Consider the following 17,183-nt stretch of genomic DNA (forward strand, 5'->3'; position numbering starts at 1 on the left):
GTCCTCACTGAGAAAAAGAATGTTTCTTCCATCTTCAGTGAGAATTAGTTGAAGGCATATTACTAATCGGATTGGGCTAATTGTTGATCAAGCCACAGATTAGTTAGCGGTTATGTTATTTTTCTTGAAAAAAGTCATATTTCATGTCGGTCAAAGAAACAATACACAACTTGTAGATCTTTCGTAGAAGCATAATATTGAGTCATGGCTATAGCTACTTGTGAGATTATTTGGTTGAGGACATTAATGATAGATTTGGGATTATATCATAAAAGACCAACTAACTTATATTTTGATAATCAAGTAGTCTTATACATCTCAGCAAATCCAGTTTTTTCACATGCACCAAAAATATAGAATTGGATTGCCATTTCATCAGACAAAAGATTCAACGAGGAATCATGCAGCCTTAACATGTGTCCAGGCGTTTACAGCTTGTGGACATCTTTACAAAACTGCTGAGAAGAGTTCTATTCCAAAATATACTGGTCAAGTTAGGCATTGCACATTTGCACATGCCAACTTGAAGGGGAGTATCAAAGATTTGAAATTTGAAAATGATCACGTCTTTGAGATCCTTTCTTTGTCTTTATTTATCTTGTATGATTCAGTTGCCATTTTTTTCGTAGATTTTCTGTTGTAATATTTATTACTGTAACTCTCAAATCCCATGATTAGTGGATCTTGTAATCTTTTGTATGTATTCAGGTCTCTCTCGTGTATAGAGAGTATCAAAATATTATTGTTCTCTCTGAGCTTTTCTAAGCTAGTCTTGTTAACGTTCTACTTCTTTACTATCTCCTCTGTTGTTGTCCTTGCTATTACTCTTGCTACCAGTATTAGACACAGTATTTTCTCTTGGTCTAAATCAAACTGTTGTAAACCCATGTTCTATACCAATGTCAATCCATTCCATTCTCTCAGTAATCTCGATGAAAGACCTAGATGATGACTGATAGATGGCCCTCTAATGGCTGGTCAAAATTTTGGAGAATCCTGGAGAAGGCATGATCCTTAGCAATGATGGTCATCAATTTGTTACATGTTGTTCCCTACTTTTGAATAAAGTGTCCCTTTTTTTTCTCCGTGTTTCTAGAGGATGTTTGAAAATGGAATGTCAGAGTCACCTAAATACTGTGGATAAATCTTAATATGAACAGATTAACTGCTTTGTCAAATTCCTTGAGCTCAATAGGATTGATGTTCTCTATGTAACCCTGGAACCGCTGCAACCTGCAAATTATAAAGGAAGCAATGGAACAGTGCCCTGTTGCCCTTATGAAGCTGGTGACACTCGACAAAGAACATGGCAAGTAGTGCATTCAGATCTCTTTCGCTATCCAACTTCACAAATTTCCTACCCAGATCTTCTAGGTTGTCATCGCTCTCTAAACCTTGCGGAAGTCAGCATTGAAATCTATATTCTTATCACTACTTTTAATTTGGAGAACCATCATCATATGTACTCTCCATCTCCTCAAGCTTGGCCTGAACAGTGTCCACCCCAAACTTCTAAGGGGCTCAGGTTCTTAATCCTTCCGAGTCATCATTGTCAAAGTACCGGCAAGATCTGTTTCTGGAAAACCCGGGCTTCTATTTTCTTACCGCTTCATTAAAATTGACACCCTTCTCTTTTTGCACTATCATGGGCTCACATTTTTTCTTCAAAATAAATATCGAGGAATGAATACGCCAGACCAAAGTTTTTAAGTGACAAAATTCGACGACTGATACCGAAATGGCAGCAGGAACCTATAAATTTATTCAAAAAGGTCTGACGTAAACTCATCAATCACAACACACAAGGCTTATCATCCGCACTATATTTTCTCTGAACAGCCAAATTATTGAAAGTAGGGGATACCGCGTTTACATTTATATGCAGAATTCTGAAATCTAGCAGACCATTCGTTAAGAAAAGCACAAAGCAAACTAAAAAACTTCATCCGAGAGATACCACCAATACATGCCAAGAAATTGACTTCCGAGACAGGTCCATCCAGCATGGGAGATTCCAAGCTTGATGTCGTGTCAGTGAATGATTCAAAAGCTCATACTTAGTTCTTCACGCTCGTGACATGCCTGAGAAGCATGTGAACCACATCATGTGATATCCTCGAAGCCTCTTCTTTCAGATTATGGATCTTTGATTCAGTTTCTTGCTCGAGGCGTTTAACGTTAGCTCCAGAGTCACCGCTGCTCTGTTTGTTGTGGGAAAGAGATCAGAATGCTGGTATTGTATGCAAGATTCAAAAAATAGTCGGCATTATACCTCTGCAATTTTCTTCTGAAATTCAGCCTCCATGTGAGCCCGATATTGTGCAATTTCTTTATCAGCTTCATCTTTTGCTTGTTTAAGCCTAGTCATTTTTGCTAGAGACAAAACAACCTCGAGAAATTAGCAGCATTTCCTTAAAAACACTCACCTTACAGATAAACAAGACGAGATCTTACCAGCCCTAGCAGCATTAACGATGTGCTGAGCTTCCTGCTCTGCAGCAAGTAAAAGCTGAATTCCTCCTTGACCTCTACTGGAATCCATAATTTCTGCAAAAGATGGTTTCCCCAGTGTTGAATCACCAATAAAAACAAATAATAATAGGAAAAAGGAATATCTAAGAAATTATGAGAAAGCCACTAAAAGGTTTTAAAAAAAGTATGGGAGAAAAAAAGGTCAGCGAATAAATAAGAGTAGCAGTCACACAACGGAATTGCCGTTTAGCAGTTAGATCTTTACAAACTTCTGAATTTGCTTTACTTTTTGCCGTCTAGCTTTCTTGGCTGGAATTCCATTCAGGAAAAAAAGAGAGTCTTCGAGTGCCAGTTCACTGTTTACCAGACTACAGATGAAACTACAGTTTAATGCCGAAAACGAACTAATATCAGAAACTTGAACCCTGATGAAATTTAAAGCACAAAAGAAACAGAGAAGCCTAACCAAGAAAAGGAAAGGAGACCCGGATGGGAACACAACCCAAAGAGTAATTGGTCAGAGTTTACATTGCAGAATTCAACAACCGTGTCACATACACAATTCATTCACTATCCAAATAAACCCCTTCTGAAACTCGTTAATAAGCACCTGTGTGTTGGCTTGTGAGCTTATACTGAAGAAGAAAGCAGTACACATTCTAATGTATGCATATAATAAGCCACCCCTCACTGAAAACGACAGAAAGGAATGCAAGGAGAGAGAAAGGAAAGTGGGGGAGGGTGGAGGGAGAAAGAGAGAGAGATTGTGTAAAAGTCAGATTTCACATTATGTGCCGTCTTACTTTTTCACACAATCAACAGAACAGACCTATAGAACTAAAAGCCTAAAATTGATCAATGGTGTGGAAAGACACTGGAAGAAAAATGTAAACACCATAAAATAAGCAGGTACAAAAATTAACAGCCAAGCTAGATGATTATTCATGACCACTCTGTTTAAGTATTAAATACAGAATCTGGAAACTGAAAAAACGGTTTTGCCTTGTTATATACAACCAGTGACTCGCATGCCTAAACTCCTTGGAATAGATGTAACTGAAAGGTACAACAAGACATGGAACCTAGCAGTCATAACAAATTAATGACCACCAACGATCAAAACCTCAATTTGTCACCAGGCTGGCAGAAGCAGGCATCAAGCTCAGGTACGAAAATCCTTCAGAATCTGCAGCTGTGATATGAATGTTTTCACAGAATGTTCTAGACAAAGTGTTCCACCCACAAATATCTACAACAAGTGGGCTGAGAAGCTGAAAAATGGTTAGATGGTAAAGTACTTTCATTTAGCTAAGAAGCTCCAGGGCTTGAGTATGTTTCCAGACATGGGCTCCAGGGGATATGAGTGAGTGCGTGTGTGTGTGTATATATGAAGGGAAATTAATTTTAGCTGTCCAACATATGGCTATTAGGCTATTCTGCTGGTTTCTTCAGAATCTATACAGATATGGTCAAAATGTCCAAAAACATATGGGAAAAAAAAAATGATTTCTCAATGTGTAAATTGGATTTTACAACCAAACAACCTAAGACGGTTGATTCTTTAACCTTTATAAAATCTAATTTGCAGATCGAATTTCAGTGACAATTTTAGACAAACCAACTAGATTTATATGGTTGGATTTGTCTAAAACTGTCAGAACTTGACGGCCATACATTTGGACAGCCATTAGATGGCTAGATATTTTAATGGCAAAATATATATGTATATATACAAGTGTCCAGAAAACAATATTAACAATAGGCTTCTGAATCATATAGGAACCAGTACCATCAATATGTACTGTCTGATGCATATCGGCGTGAATTGGGCAGTGTAGCCATAAAAAAAAAAAACTAATTTTAAAATAAAGATTACTTTTTTAGCCTCCTTATCCCTTTGTTGGCAAATAAAGTGTATCAGCCCGACAATTTTCATAATGTTGGCAAATGCAATGATACAAAAAGAAACATGAAAGCTAAAAAAGTTTTAACGGTTTTGGAAAAAAAAAATACACAACTGGACTTGGTCAAAGTTGACTAAGATCAAAATTGGGCAAAAGAATGGCACAGGGTACACTGACTACACCACCTATGGCATTAAGCCTTTAACCATGTCGAAAACATGTCCCATGGATGCTCCAAAGTCTTTTAGTGTCCAAAAGGGTGTGGCACCCTTTTAGTTGTTTCCACGTAAGAAAGCTCCAATGCAAATCATACAAGGGACAAACCACAAATCTGAGTAAGTGAAAAAAACAATTTGAACTATTTAAAAAAGGGGACATATTGATGTAGGATGGATACTTTAAAAGAAAAAAAAATTGCTCTTCCCTTCTTAAATTGCATGATAAAAGGACATCCTTTTCATTTTGTCCATGTTTATTTTAAGCACTAGCTACAAGCATATTAGCCTGTTTAAGGTATTTTTCTTCTATGAGCAACACGCTACATGGGTAACAGGAATTGGTTCTATCAAAATCAATGTGGAACCGAAAAGATAGAGGGTGAACTCAGAAACATTGTGGTGCAAACACCTAATTCCTGGAAAGCAATACTTTTTCTTCTACGCCCTTCAAACTATTGCACATGGGTGCGGGTGCTGGTGCTAGTGCGGAATGCGGCAAGTTAAAAAAAAATTGGGTGCAAGTCAGCGATAGCATATAAATATAAGTATACATACATACATACATACACACACACACACACACACACACACACACATATATATATATATATGTTATCTGTTATATAAGTAAATTTATTTGTCTATATTTAATTTTTTTTTTATCAAGGTTATCTTAATCTCATACAATATTCAAAGTTTTATTAAATAAAATAGGGGAGGAGAGAGAGAAGAGGGAGATATAGAAGGAAAAAGAAAAACAAGAGGAAAGAAGAAAGGGTGCAGTCAGCGGCACCCGCATGACGCTGGTCCACCACCATATTTGGCGCACCCGAGTGACTTAGCCTTCAAATCATATTTTGCCTCCATAACATGTTACGTTTTCACCCAGATTAGCTGGAGATCAACTAAAGTCACTAACACATGCTATTTTGACATGACCACTGTTGCACAATCTTCTCTTTAGTGAAGAATATTTCATCGATGACATGTATTACCTGCAGCATTATTTGCATAACCACGGAAAAGAATGCAACCATTAACCAAAAAAAAAAAAGTCATCTAGACAACAACACCATGGACCACATTTTTATAGGCATTCAGTGTCCAACTTATGAATATAGGACCATCATACAAACTGCAAACATCAGCATTAGGGTAGACTACCGTAAGCAGTTAACTCACATCTATTAGGCCCTACAGATTATTTGATTCATAACATGTTCAAATTGACCTGAAGGTAACTAAGTAAAACCGTAACACATTAATAGCATCAGCATACAATACTGAGCAACATATTAATAATTGACAAACTACACCCATCAGATATTACAAAACAAGGTGAAGTAGATCCTATTGGTTTTTTTACTCAATGTACATTACACAAACTATGGTTAGTATCACACGATGCTGTCAAGAACAGTTCGTGATAAACAAACTGCACCAACAGATGCAAGAATATTTTTTTTGGCAGATGCTTTATATCTAGATGAACCATGGATGCATGTTCAACTTTTGAAGCTTATACATTATAATAAAGCTTTCAAGTTAGAGCTGTAGAAATTGCCATACCATTCAAGGTCACATTTTTTAAATTGGGAAGAAGAAAAAATGAATAATGTACGAGAACATGCTCAGAGTTGAATTTTACATCTAGCCACTTCAATTAGGAACCAAAATGTGGTTTCTTGAAAAAAATCAAACTTACACATATTTTCATACGTAGTCTAGATTTGAGAATGATTCTGTAAGGTTTACCAAGAAAGAAAAAGACGTCATTGGAAAACAATGGTCAACCTACTTCGTATGAATCTATGAAATATGAAGGTAAGTGATTAATTATTCACCACCTATCTGTTCTTTATTAATTTGCTACTATCAAGACTGTAATGAATTTACTCATTGAGAAACTTAATTTGCTGACTTGTCATTCTAAAATACTCACATGCACACATCAACTGGCTCCAATCAAGATACTGGAACTAATCTTCCCAACAGATCATAATTCAGTCCCTGCATCTGACCCTCTAAACACATTCAGACGAAATGGGATCATTTTGGCCAGTATAAGATCCAAAAATTAACCCAAAGGGCCAAAACATTGAGCCCACAGATAAACATCTGTGCCCATTTAGATATAATTTGAACCGGTGTTGTAAAAATCATAAATTGAATCAAATCAGTCAGGTCGCTGATTCACTGAATCAGCAAATGCAGCTGAATTGGTTAGCATCAACAAAGAATGTTATTATATACATTTTTTGAAAAAGTAAACGGAAAATTTTAAAAATAACTAAAATAAGAGAACTTTAAAATAATAAAAAAAGATCGTATATGAGAACACCTTGAATCGGTGGACAAATCAAATCGATTTAGCACCAATTCAATTTGAATAAGCTGATTTAGGACGATTACTACAATGCTGATTTGAAGTTACAAAACGTTTAATAAAAGTACAGCGGCAAAGACACGAAGGACCTTTTTGTACAGATGTACCACCTCTCGAAGAAAATAAATGCACCAGGTAACAAGAACACACCTGCTTCATGTTTGTGCAGTAAAAAACTTGAAAACTTGAAATGAAATAAGAAGACTCACCAACACCACAAGCACCCCCCGTTCATAGAAAACAAGCATGTCAAAACTTGATCTTGCGTGTCCGACATTTACGGAACCCAAAATGCAAACTAAACGGGGTAGACGTTGAGAGAAAAATGCAGCAAAAGCCATATAAAAAATACATGGTAATTCATATTTCAGATACAAAAATGTACGGTAGAAACATTGACAAAAATGTCACATGCTGAAAATCTAACCGAAAGCAAAGAAATAACCAACTAGAAACAATGAAAAGAGAACACTGTCTAACACCAAGACCGAACTTGAGCCATCTCCAGTTTACCAGAATCCATAAACCACAATTGTCAATTAGACCAGGCTCACATAGACAACAGAAGTACTATTCCCCATGCTTTCAATCATCACATCACCAATGAACATCCCAAACAGGACATCTTAAATTCAACAACCAATTAGCTGCTTCTAGTCTCATCCAGATCCGTATGACCGCAAACTAAAAGCGAACAACAAATTTTACTATTTCCATTACTCTCTGCCACTCGCTACGGAGATCAAGGAGAGCCGAAGCCGAAAAAACAATCATGAGATTCGAAAGCACAAACTAATAGGGAAGAAACAGCATCCGGGCGGGTATCCAAGAAAGCACTAACCTTGCAGTCACGCTTCCCCGTTCGATCGATTGAAAGAGAGAGTTTCACAAGGAAGAGGTGGGCGGTGGCGTCACGCGCTACAAGGAGACAACAAAGTCCACGAGGATGGACACCACCACCCCGTCATTTATCCGTCTGTGGACGCGACCACCGGTTGAAGCGGCACCATGTGCAGTGCGTTCGGATCAGATATCCGATCCGATTTAAATCTGTAGAGCGTTTAGGTCGTCGTGTTTTTCGATGCGGTGTGCAACCAATGCTGAAACCCAGCAACAGCCTCATTGATTTTGAAGGTTAATGGGCACTACGTTTTTAAACTGTAAAAAACAGCATTTAGGAGGCATTTGACGACTTTGAGTTTTGATTTTTAGAATTAAAATTATAGAAATAAAATTCCACTTCAAATTGAAATTGGAACATAAATTCCAGTTTTAGTTTTCCTTTGTGTTTGATAGTTTGGAATTTTGATTTTAAAATTGAAACTGATGTGTTTGATAAAGCATGAATGAAAATTCTCGAATAGATGAATAAATCATGGCATGATCCCTAAAGAGATATGAAAAAATTCTAAAATTTTAAAATTCTGAAATCATAATTCTGACCCCCTAGAATAGATCACACTTCAAGAATTTTAATTCAAGAATGAGCCTATAATTTTGAAATGAAGATCCTTTGTTTGATAACACAATTCCCATTTCATAAAAAATGAGAGTTTTAATCCTATAATTCCATAATTCTGGCCTCATCAAACACCCTTTCACCCAACAAAGAGAGAGGGAACAGAGGGACCTTTGGGTTTTTTTTTGGATGGTGGGTTGTTAACCTCATGTGAAGGCCAAGCTGATGACACCTCACCACACTTACAAGAGGGCAAGGTGAAAGTTATTTAGGGATATAGCCATACATCTAGCCACAGCCACATAGTAGGCAAAGGTATAGTTCCAGTATGGAGGGACAGCCTAGCTAGAGGCTAAGCAATGGTGTGGCCTTCACGCTAAGTCACATTGGTACGAGTACAGTTCAAGTATGGGTACCGACAACAATTTTTAAAAATGTTGGTACAAGGGTACAACAAGATGCATATATGTATGTACGCAAAATAACACAAAAAAAAACAAAATAAAAGCAACATTAAATAAACAAGTGATATAAATAAAAGCATTACATGTTAATGAACAATAAATCTAAAACAAATGAAAACAAGTTGAAAAAAATCAAATCAAGTAAATTATACAATTTCAATCAGTTTCAATTTAGAAAGTACCGCGTTGTGTTTGAGTACCTATTTTGGGTATAGGTACAACGACACAAGTATGTGGACCTTATCGAAGCACCCATGTGACTTAATTCCCAAGCACCAGGTAGATTGGGGAGCACATAATGCTTAACATGGTGGTTTCACAAACCAGACTAAGTTATGACAATACTAAAACAAAAAAAAACTAAGGGAAACCAGAAAATAAACTTACTTACTGCAACTTGCCTCACCATGTACCCCCTATATGTAACTACTTCCACATAAACTACTTATAAGTCATAAACAAAACCATGAAATGACATAAACTAATGATTCCTAGATCAAGTTAGGCTGTAAACTTGCAGGACAAAGGCTTGGAATTCTATGCCAGATGACAAAAATAGAGTTGAACAAAAGAAAATACTAAAGCACCCCAATATTGTGTAGAAAACAACATTTTGGACAGATTTGCAATTATAACATAGGATAGTGGGCAAAGACTATCCAAATTCAATAAAGGAATATAGTAGTGTATTCCTGGCACATCGAAGAAAACATCACATTTCACAAAAATGAAATATCCACTATAATTTGAAAGATATGACTGTCACGAATTCTGAAAACAAACACTGTTCTATCCTACTTTTTGTGACTATTAGAAAACTGGTGAACAATTTAGTCACAAAAACCATACCAAATGAAATCCAATTTTTGCCTGGAGATTCCAGATACATTGACTAATTGTTGTTGATGTTTCAAATCAAAATTGAACTGAAAACTTTTTTAAAATAAATCCCACAAATCATGAAAATTTTTGTTTTTGAGGAAGCTTTTGTTTCTTTTTTTTTTTTTGGTGGGGGTGTTGGTGGGGTGGGGTGAGGGAGGGAGAGGGAAGGTGACTGGTAGGGGCCATCTCCCCCCTGAAATTTTAAAATTTATATGCTAAATGTTTTGAAAATTTTATTTCGCTCCTTGTAAATTTTTTTATAAAATTTATTGGCCCTTGGGAAAGTGAGTCCCTCAATTGTTCGGCCCATCTATGGCAAAGATCTTGGCTTCAACTCTAGACTTGGTACTACAAAAAACGTCGGTAAAGTTCGGACAAGTGTTGGCAAAATTTTTACTGACATTTTCCCAAGCATCGGTAAAAACTTTGTTGGTGAAAATTTTGACCGACATATTTGGTCTACATGTAGGTGATCTTGTTTACTGATGTGTGCTGAATGTCGGTGAGGAAATTATTACAACATTCAGAAGATGTCACTCAAATTATTACCGACAAGTAGGAACACTTAAGCAATAATCCTCGACAAGCATCAATAAGGATTATTATTGACGTGCATGTAGACCTAAGTCATAGTATAAATAATGTGTAATTAAACATTGGTGAAAGTGTGACCGACGACCTCTTTAAGCCAAATGTTTAGACCTATATTGAAGATTGTGAGAAATCTTCAAGGGTTTATAAAGGGGGTCATTAATGAGATGATTGTCCCGGTTCATAGCCTTTTTAGGGTTGGAGTAGAAACTGCTAGGGGCGGGTTGGGATCTGTCGAATTAGGGGCCCGAGTCCAGGAGTGGGTCAGGTTGTTATAATAGTATCAAAGTAGTTTCAACACTCGGACCTAGGTTCCCACACGCGCGGACGCATGTGCCTTAAGGGAGGTGGATTGTAACGCCCCAAATTTTTAGTCTCGTATTGAAGATTGTGAGGAATCTTCAAGGGTTTATAAAGGGGGTCATTAATGAGATGATTGTCCTAGTTCCTAGTCTTTTTAGGTTTGTAGCCAAAACTGCTAGGGGGCGGGTTGGGATCCGTCAAATCAGGGACTCGAGTTCAAGAGTGGGTCGGGTTGTTATACTGACACCAAACAAAATGTCATTAACTGTATAACCGATGCTAATCCAAACATTGGCAAAAATTTATAATTCTTTTTTTTGCAATTGATGATTGTTTCAATTCTGATCGGACATACATCAGTAGATCGTTCTTAAACTTTCATAACAAATATATATAACATGAAATATTTAAGACAACAGTGTTTAACACCAAAAAATAATAACTAAGGTTTCAAGTTACAATGATGTATTGAATGAAGTTATGTTCATATCCACGCCCCTATGAACTTCTCATTTTTGGTGTGATCTGAAGGAAGGATCTAGAACAAGCTATTTTAGGAAGCAATACCTTTAGTGATCAAATGAAAACCTTAATTGAGATATTTCATATCTCATGCATATTAGTTGACAAATAATATAGGCAGATAACATTCCGAGGTGGGGCCCATGGCAATGATGGCACCATTGATGGGGATGTCTACAATATTCATGAATGATCGCTTGTCCCCCTTATGAATGATATTTCCTAAAAAAAAAAAGACTAGGCTATTAGAAAACCTCCTAAAACATAAGGTGTGGGGCTTTTGCCATAGTTGTAGCTGCACATAGGGCCACAACGAATGTGCAAGCCCTAATTCCTATTCTAAGTGCATATTTAACCAGCATGACCTCACTTAGTTCCTATAAAAACCCCTTTCTCGTGAGGTTTTTCACCCTCCCACCTGCCAAATTGTGCTCTTGATGTCTTCCTCCTATAACAATATATTCCTGACGTCCTGTTCCTATTCCTGACATCTTCTTCCTCCTTCGAGAGACTAGCCCAAGGTGTTTTCCTCCTCTTGATGCATTTGTTGTCAACACAACATAGGCATTGAGGGACAAAACCTAATGGGTAAGATCTCCCTTGCTCAATGTAGATTCAAGGACGTCTACATTTCAATCACTGTTTGTTTGTGATCCCTATTGCCTTCCCATTCTCCTCCCTTCCCATCCCTTTCCATTCCTTCCAGCTCATTATTGGTTTTTCCAATCTATCATTCTTCTATCTCACAGGCCTCCTTTCCCTTCACATTGTACAAGTGCAAGGTTGGATTCATGGAATCCTCTATTTGCTTCTGTCATGTGATCTTGTCTATAATCTCTCTCTCTCTCTCTCATTTGAGTTTTTTTTTTGACAGGAAAAAAGAAAAAATGAACATGGTGATGAGACACAACTGCCCTATGCTTTACCATGTCACACAAGGGTAACTGATCAATCTTGATTTATAGGTGTATGTGCAATTGCTATTCTCCATAGTACAAAATAAGCATCTTAAAAAGATGCTCAAAATCTTAAATAATACAGTTCAACCTTTTGCTTGTCCCAAAGTTCTAGCTTGAGCTGGGCTCCAGTTGCAAGCCTAACCTAAGTGAAGGTATGAGCTCAATCAATTTATCTTAGCCTATGAATAATGGGCCTACGTGAAGGTGCACATGTACATTCATGTATCGTTGTTGGCTTATTGGTGTTTGCTTGCCATTATGTATTGTTTGCATCCCAAAAGTTTTGGTTGGTTTTGGAGTGCACCAGAAAAATGAGGTTTTTTTTTTGAAATAGGAAAGAAAGGAGATTCACCCATCGGTACGAGCATCGACCATTCTCGGCGTCTTTACCGAGGGTAATCAATCCAAGGGCTATGTTCATCATTGATGCATTTCGTTTTAACTTAAACATCATTTTGATTCTATATGCGGTGTAGAAAAATATTAAAAGTTTGGTGTTTCAAACTTTTGAAAATATTCTTGAAGAGTTGTTTGAAAATGTGAAATGTTTTGGGGAAAAAGTAGAATTAGTAAATATCATTTGAAAAGCTTGGGAAATCATTTTTAAATCACTTTAGTGTTTTCTTAAGACTTTAAGTAGGTTTGAGATTTTGCTCTAATTTGGTTACCACCTAATTAGAGTTTCATCTCATCTTGCTTAAGTTTTTTTGGAGAAATGCTTGTCATCATAAGTGAAATTAAGTGGGTGAGAATGTATGAATGCATTGATCCTGTATGATTGGAAAGAAAAATCATTCATTCATACCATAACATTCATCTAAGAGCATTCATACCATAACATACATATAAGATTTTTGTTTTGATAAATATCATATATAAGAAGGAAAATTTTTTGAAAATGGATTGGAGTTGTATACCATAAACATGAATCTAATATTGAGTCATTACTTGATTTTTTGTCTTAGTGAAGTCGGTAGATATAAAAAACCATGAGAGAAAAATGTTAAAAGGGATGGAAAAGAGTGAAATACTCTCATAAAAATAACGAGAGAAAGAGACTTCAAAGATCACTAGAAAGAAGATTTTGAAATAGGAGGAGATATATATTTTCTATATGTATGTATACATATTTGTATAACCTTTTGAAGATAAAGTCTTAAACTTAAATAGAGAGAAAGAACAAGAGGAATATATATATATATATATATATATACTAGAAAGAGAAAATAGAACACATGCATATATGCATTCATATGTATATGAAAATTTGTAAAATAAAATGTAGAAACATAGAAAGAGAGAGGAAAATCATCATGTGCACATATATGCATATAACATGTATATACATACATATCTTCATGAGATTAAAAATCAATAAATGAAAGATACCCGACTTCAAGTTTGATGTAGGCCAGAGGTGAGCTTAGACTCATGCAAGAGCCTAAGCTAAGTATCCATAGCCACATTAGAGATGGTATTTGCTTTTGAAAATCTTTTGTAAAATATGATTTATATATAAACATAGAATGTTATTATTTGGTTTGTTACAAGGGAATATGCTACTTCCACTGTTGGGTATGAAAGTGGTTTGGAATATTGTATTATAGGTTGCAACTTCAATGCCAAAAGGGTGCCAATATTCACTCCCCAAATTACCTAAATCTACCTTCAAAATATGATTTGTGTGCTACATATTTCACCTTTCATGTATAATAGTTTTTTAGCATCTTTTTCTCCCTAATGTATACTTGTTCTCTTGTAACCTTGGAACAGTGCTTGTTGCTTAGAAAGATTTTATTTGAGTTTGCAAACTGATGCAAAAACAGACAATGTTTATACTCAAACAATATGTGTGTGTGTGTAGAGAGAGAGAGAGAGTTTTAACCCAAGATTGTCAATAGAAAGTATTTTAATGAGTTTTTTTTTTTTTTTTTTTTTTGCTTTTCAATGAATGGCTTCAACTACTTGTGTTATCTTCTCATGTAGTTCAGGATACTTTGATATTGCAAGGTGGAGTTTCTAATTATTTTTAGATAAATGTTGGCTTAAAAGGTGCATACTCTTATGAATTATTAGTTCTTAAAATAACACTTTTATGGAACATGAGGAGGTTATTGCTATAGTTTACATTTCAATGTTTGAGTATCCATTTATCAAGTTCAAGATTAACAAGGCAACACGGAATTTCATCCTTAAGCTAAGAGCTTTGAAGTTCATGAAGTTTTAAGAGGTATGTATCATTTCCAAGTTCTTTTTTGAAAGTATATGGGAAAGAACATAAATTCTGTATTTTTTAATAAATAAGAATTTATCGGTTTGCGTATATCAGTTAAATTAGTAAAACCTCAAACATTGAAATCTTCGTAGAGCAAAAAGTTGGAACGACTTTCAAGCTTTGAACTTTATATACAAAGAAGTAGAGGAAATTGGTTAAAAATGCATCTGGTTCCCTTTTTATGATCCCTTGGAAATGATTAATATTAATGTCTTAACAAGTGTGTAATATAGTTTGTCGCTATTTTTGGGTTCTCATTTAGTGATTGCTTGAATAAACTTGGATATTTATAATTATCCATAAATGATGGTAAAATAATGGTTCTACTTGTTCTACAATATTCTTGTGTACGTGTGAAGATAAAAGCAATAATATGCTAGTATAAGATTATCTCACCTAAGACTGTAAGGTTTTACTACAACTGGTATTATCTGCTATATGTAGAGTTAGAACCTAAGATGGTGATTTCTATCCAAATGGATGAATGACATGAATCTTGTTGGTTCCAAATTTTATTTAATTTGTAGGACATAATGTTCCATTTTCTCTTTGAGGACTGATGCTATTATTCTCTTGTTCTTTCTTTGCAGCTATCACATTCACTAAATAGTTGGTAAGCAAACTAGATAGCGAGCACTTTTAGATTTATTTGTTGTTTTCTCATTATCCAAAATTTGCTTTGACTCTAACACACATTATGAAGTGTAGAGATTTTGTGATATCAACATTGCGCATCTAACTTGCATGCATTCTACTTTTTATGTGTTATCTTTACTATGTGTGTGTTGTGTTGTGATGTGCAAGTAGTTCAATAATTTCTGCTAATGGCAATTACTTTGTGATTGTTAGCTTCGAAGTTCCTTATGGCTGCAGTTAAACCTGATTATATTGCAACTAGATCCTTGTCTTCTATACTCTAAGCACAACCTATTTGATGCATGCAAGGAGATGTCTTATATTGGACAATGGGACCAAGTTCTATAAAATTGATGATATCATTCCATGATAACCTTCACTATTTTGATTTACAAAAAACAAATATAAAGAGAGAGGGATGTGAAAATGGATGGGGAGGCAATTGGCTCCTCCAAACATAATCTATTAAATTAAAACACTTTTACACTCATGAATATATATACCCTTTAATGGATAATATAATACAAGTGAACCATTAATCAATGAAAACAATACATGTTAAAATAAAAAGGAAACCACCTGAGTATAGGAGGATGACAAGATCGGCCGTGTCTAGATCCAATCTAGACCTAGACAAAAGCTTATATTTCAACACTCTTCCTGAAGTTGTTAATGGTTTTGAATCATGTATAACTTACATGGTAGGCCCTATATAATTGATATCTTGTTTATCCTTTCTTAAATAGATTTGCCACCAGATCCAATGTCCTTACATGGTATGCCTTATATCCTTAAGTTCACCTTTTGGGTATGTGAAATGTTGGTCAATTTCAATGGGTTTTGTCCTGCCATGTTGAATAAGATTGAAACCAATATTTATAGCACTTTGAATGTCATGGAATAATAAAGATTGAACTATCTTTCTCCCCAAATTAGCTAAAAAATTGTTTAATCCATGTAACTTCCACTGTCCCAGCATCCATCAATCTATACTTAGCTTCTGTACTAGGTCGTGTCATTGCCTTTTGTTTTCAACTACTCCGCAAATTTTGACCTATGAATGTACAATGCCTAGATATGGATCCCCTCTCATCTCGATCATCTACTTAATATGCATCTGTATAGGTAGTCAGCTTGTATCATTCATTGTCATTGCCATTTTATGATAAAACAACCCACTCCAATGGTTTGTTTTAGGTATCTTAAAATATGTTTCACAACTTCCATGTAACCATCTCTTAAAACAAGCATAAATTGAGAGACTTGATTAACTACATAGATTATGTCTGACTAGTAAATATATTGTACTATAACATTGTAACAATGTGTGATATTTTGTGGGATTGATATAAATCTCTCCATCTTCTGAATTTAATCTCTAATGTAACACACTTGGAGTATTCACTGGCTTACAATTTTTCATACATGCCTTTTCCAAAAGATCTAAAGTGTACTTTTGTTGCATGGGGGTTGACATATCCCCTCATCTATTTACATCAACTCCAAAAAACTATTGTAGTCTTCCTAGATCTATTATTTAAAAAACCTTTATCAAATATTCTTTCACTTCTTGCACCTATTCATTCGAGCTCCTAGTGCTCACAATATCATCAACATATATCAGAAGTAAAATAATGATACCCTTTGACCGATAAAGAAACAGTGAGTGATCAAGTGAACATCTTCTAAAGCCACATTCTTGAATTATATGAAAAAACTACCAAAACACGAATGGAAGCTCGTTTTAAGCCATATAAAGACTTTCTTAACTTGGACACCCAAATGGAAGCATTTCTCTCTATATATACAAGGGTTTGCTTCATATGCACTTCCCTTTTCAGTCACCATGCAAAAGTACATTCTTGACATCCATTTGATTGAGCTTCCATTCTCAATCAACTATAAGATTTATAATGGCATAAATACTCCCCATCTTGACTATAGGCTAAAGGCATAATCTTCCCCATATTGTTGTGTAAATCCACAAGCCATAAGTCATACTTTGTATCTCTTAATGCTCTCATCAAGTTTATGTTTTATCTCATAAGCTCATTTAGATCCCACAACATTCTTTCTTTCTATCCTTAGAACAAGTTTCCATGTCTGACATTC

At 35.5% G+C, this 17,183-nt stretch overlaps 1 protein-coding gene across 1 annotated transcript; it reads right to left on the bottom strand.

The window, feature by feature from the left end:
- Window positions 1–1,728: 1,728 nt before the first annotated feature.
- Window positions 1,729–7,979, bottom strand: LOC116266004 (V-type proton ATPase subunit G 1-like). Its single transcript, XM_031647041.2, has 4 exons — window positions 7,822–7,979; window positions 2,455–2,547; window positions 2,273–2,373; window positions 1,729–2,201 (listed from the first exon to the last, which is right to left on the bottom strand). The coding sequence occupies exons 2-4, from the start codon at window positions 2,540–2,542 to the stop codon at window positions 2,058–2,060; spliced, it is 333 nt and encodes a 110-aa protein (XP_031502901.1). The 5' UTR covers window positions 2,543–2,547; window positions 7,822–7,979; the 3' UTR covers window positions 1,729–2,057.
- Window positions 7,980–17,183: the final 9,204 nt, after the last annotated feature.

This window comes from Nymphaea colorata, chromosome 12, assembly GCF_008831285.2.
Source record: "Nymphaea colorata isolate Beijing-Zhang1983 chromosome 12, ASM883128v2, whole genome shotgun sequence".
In the NCBI taxonomy this organism is placed as follows: Eukaryota; Viridiplantae; Streptophyta; class Magnoliopsida; order Nymphaeales; family Nymphaeaceae; genus Nymphaea; species Nymphaea colorata.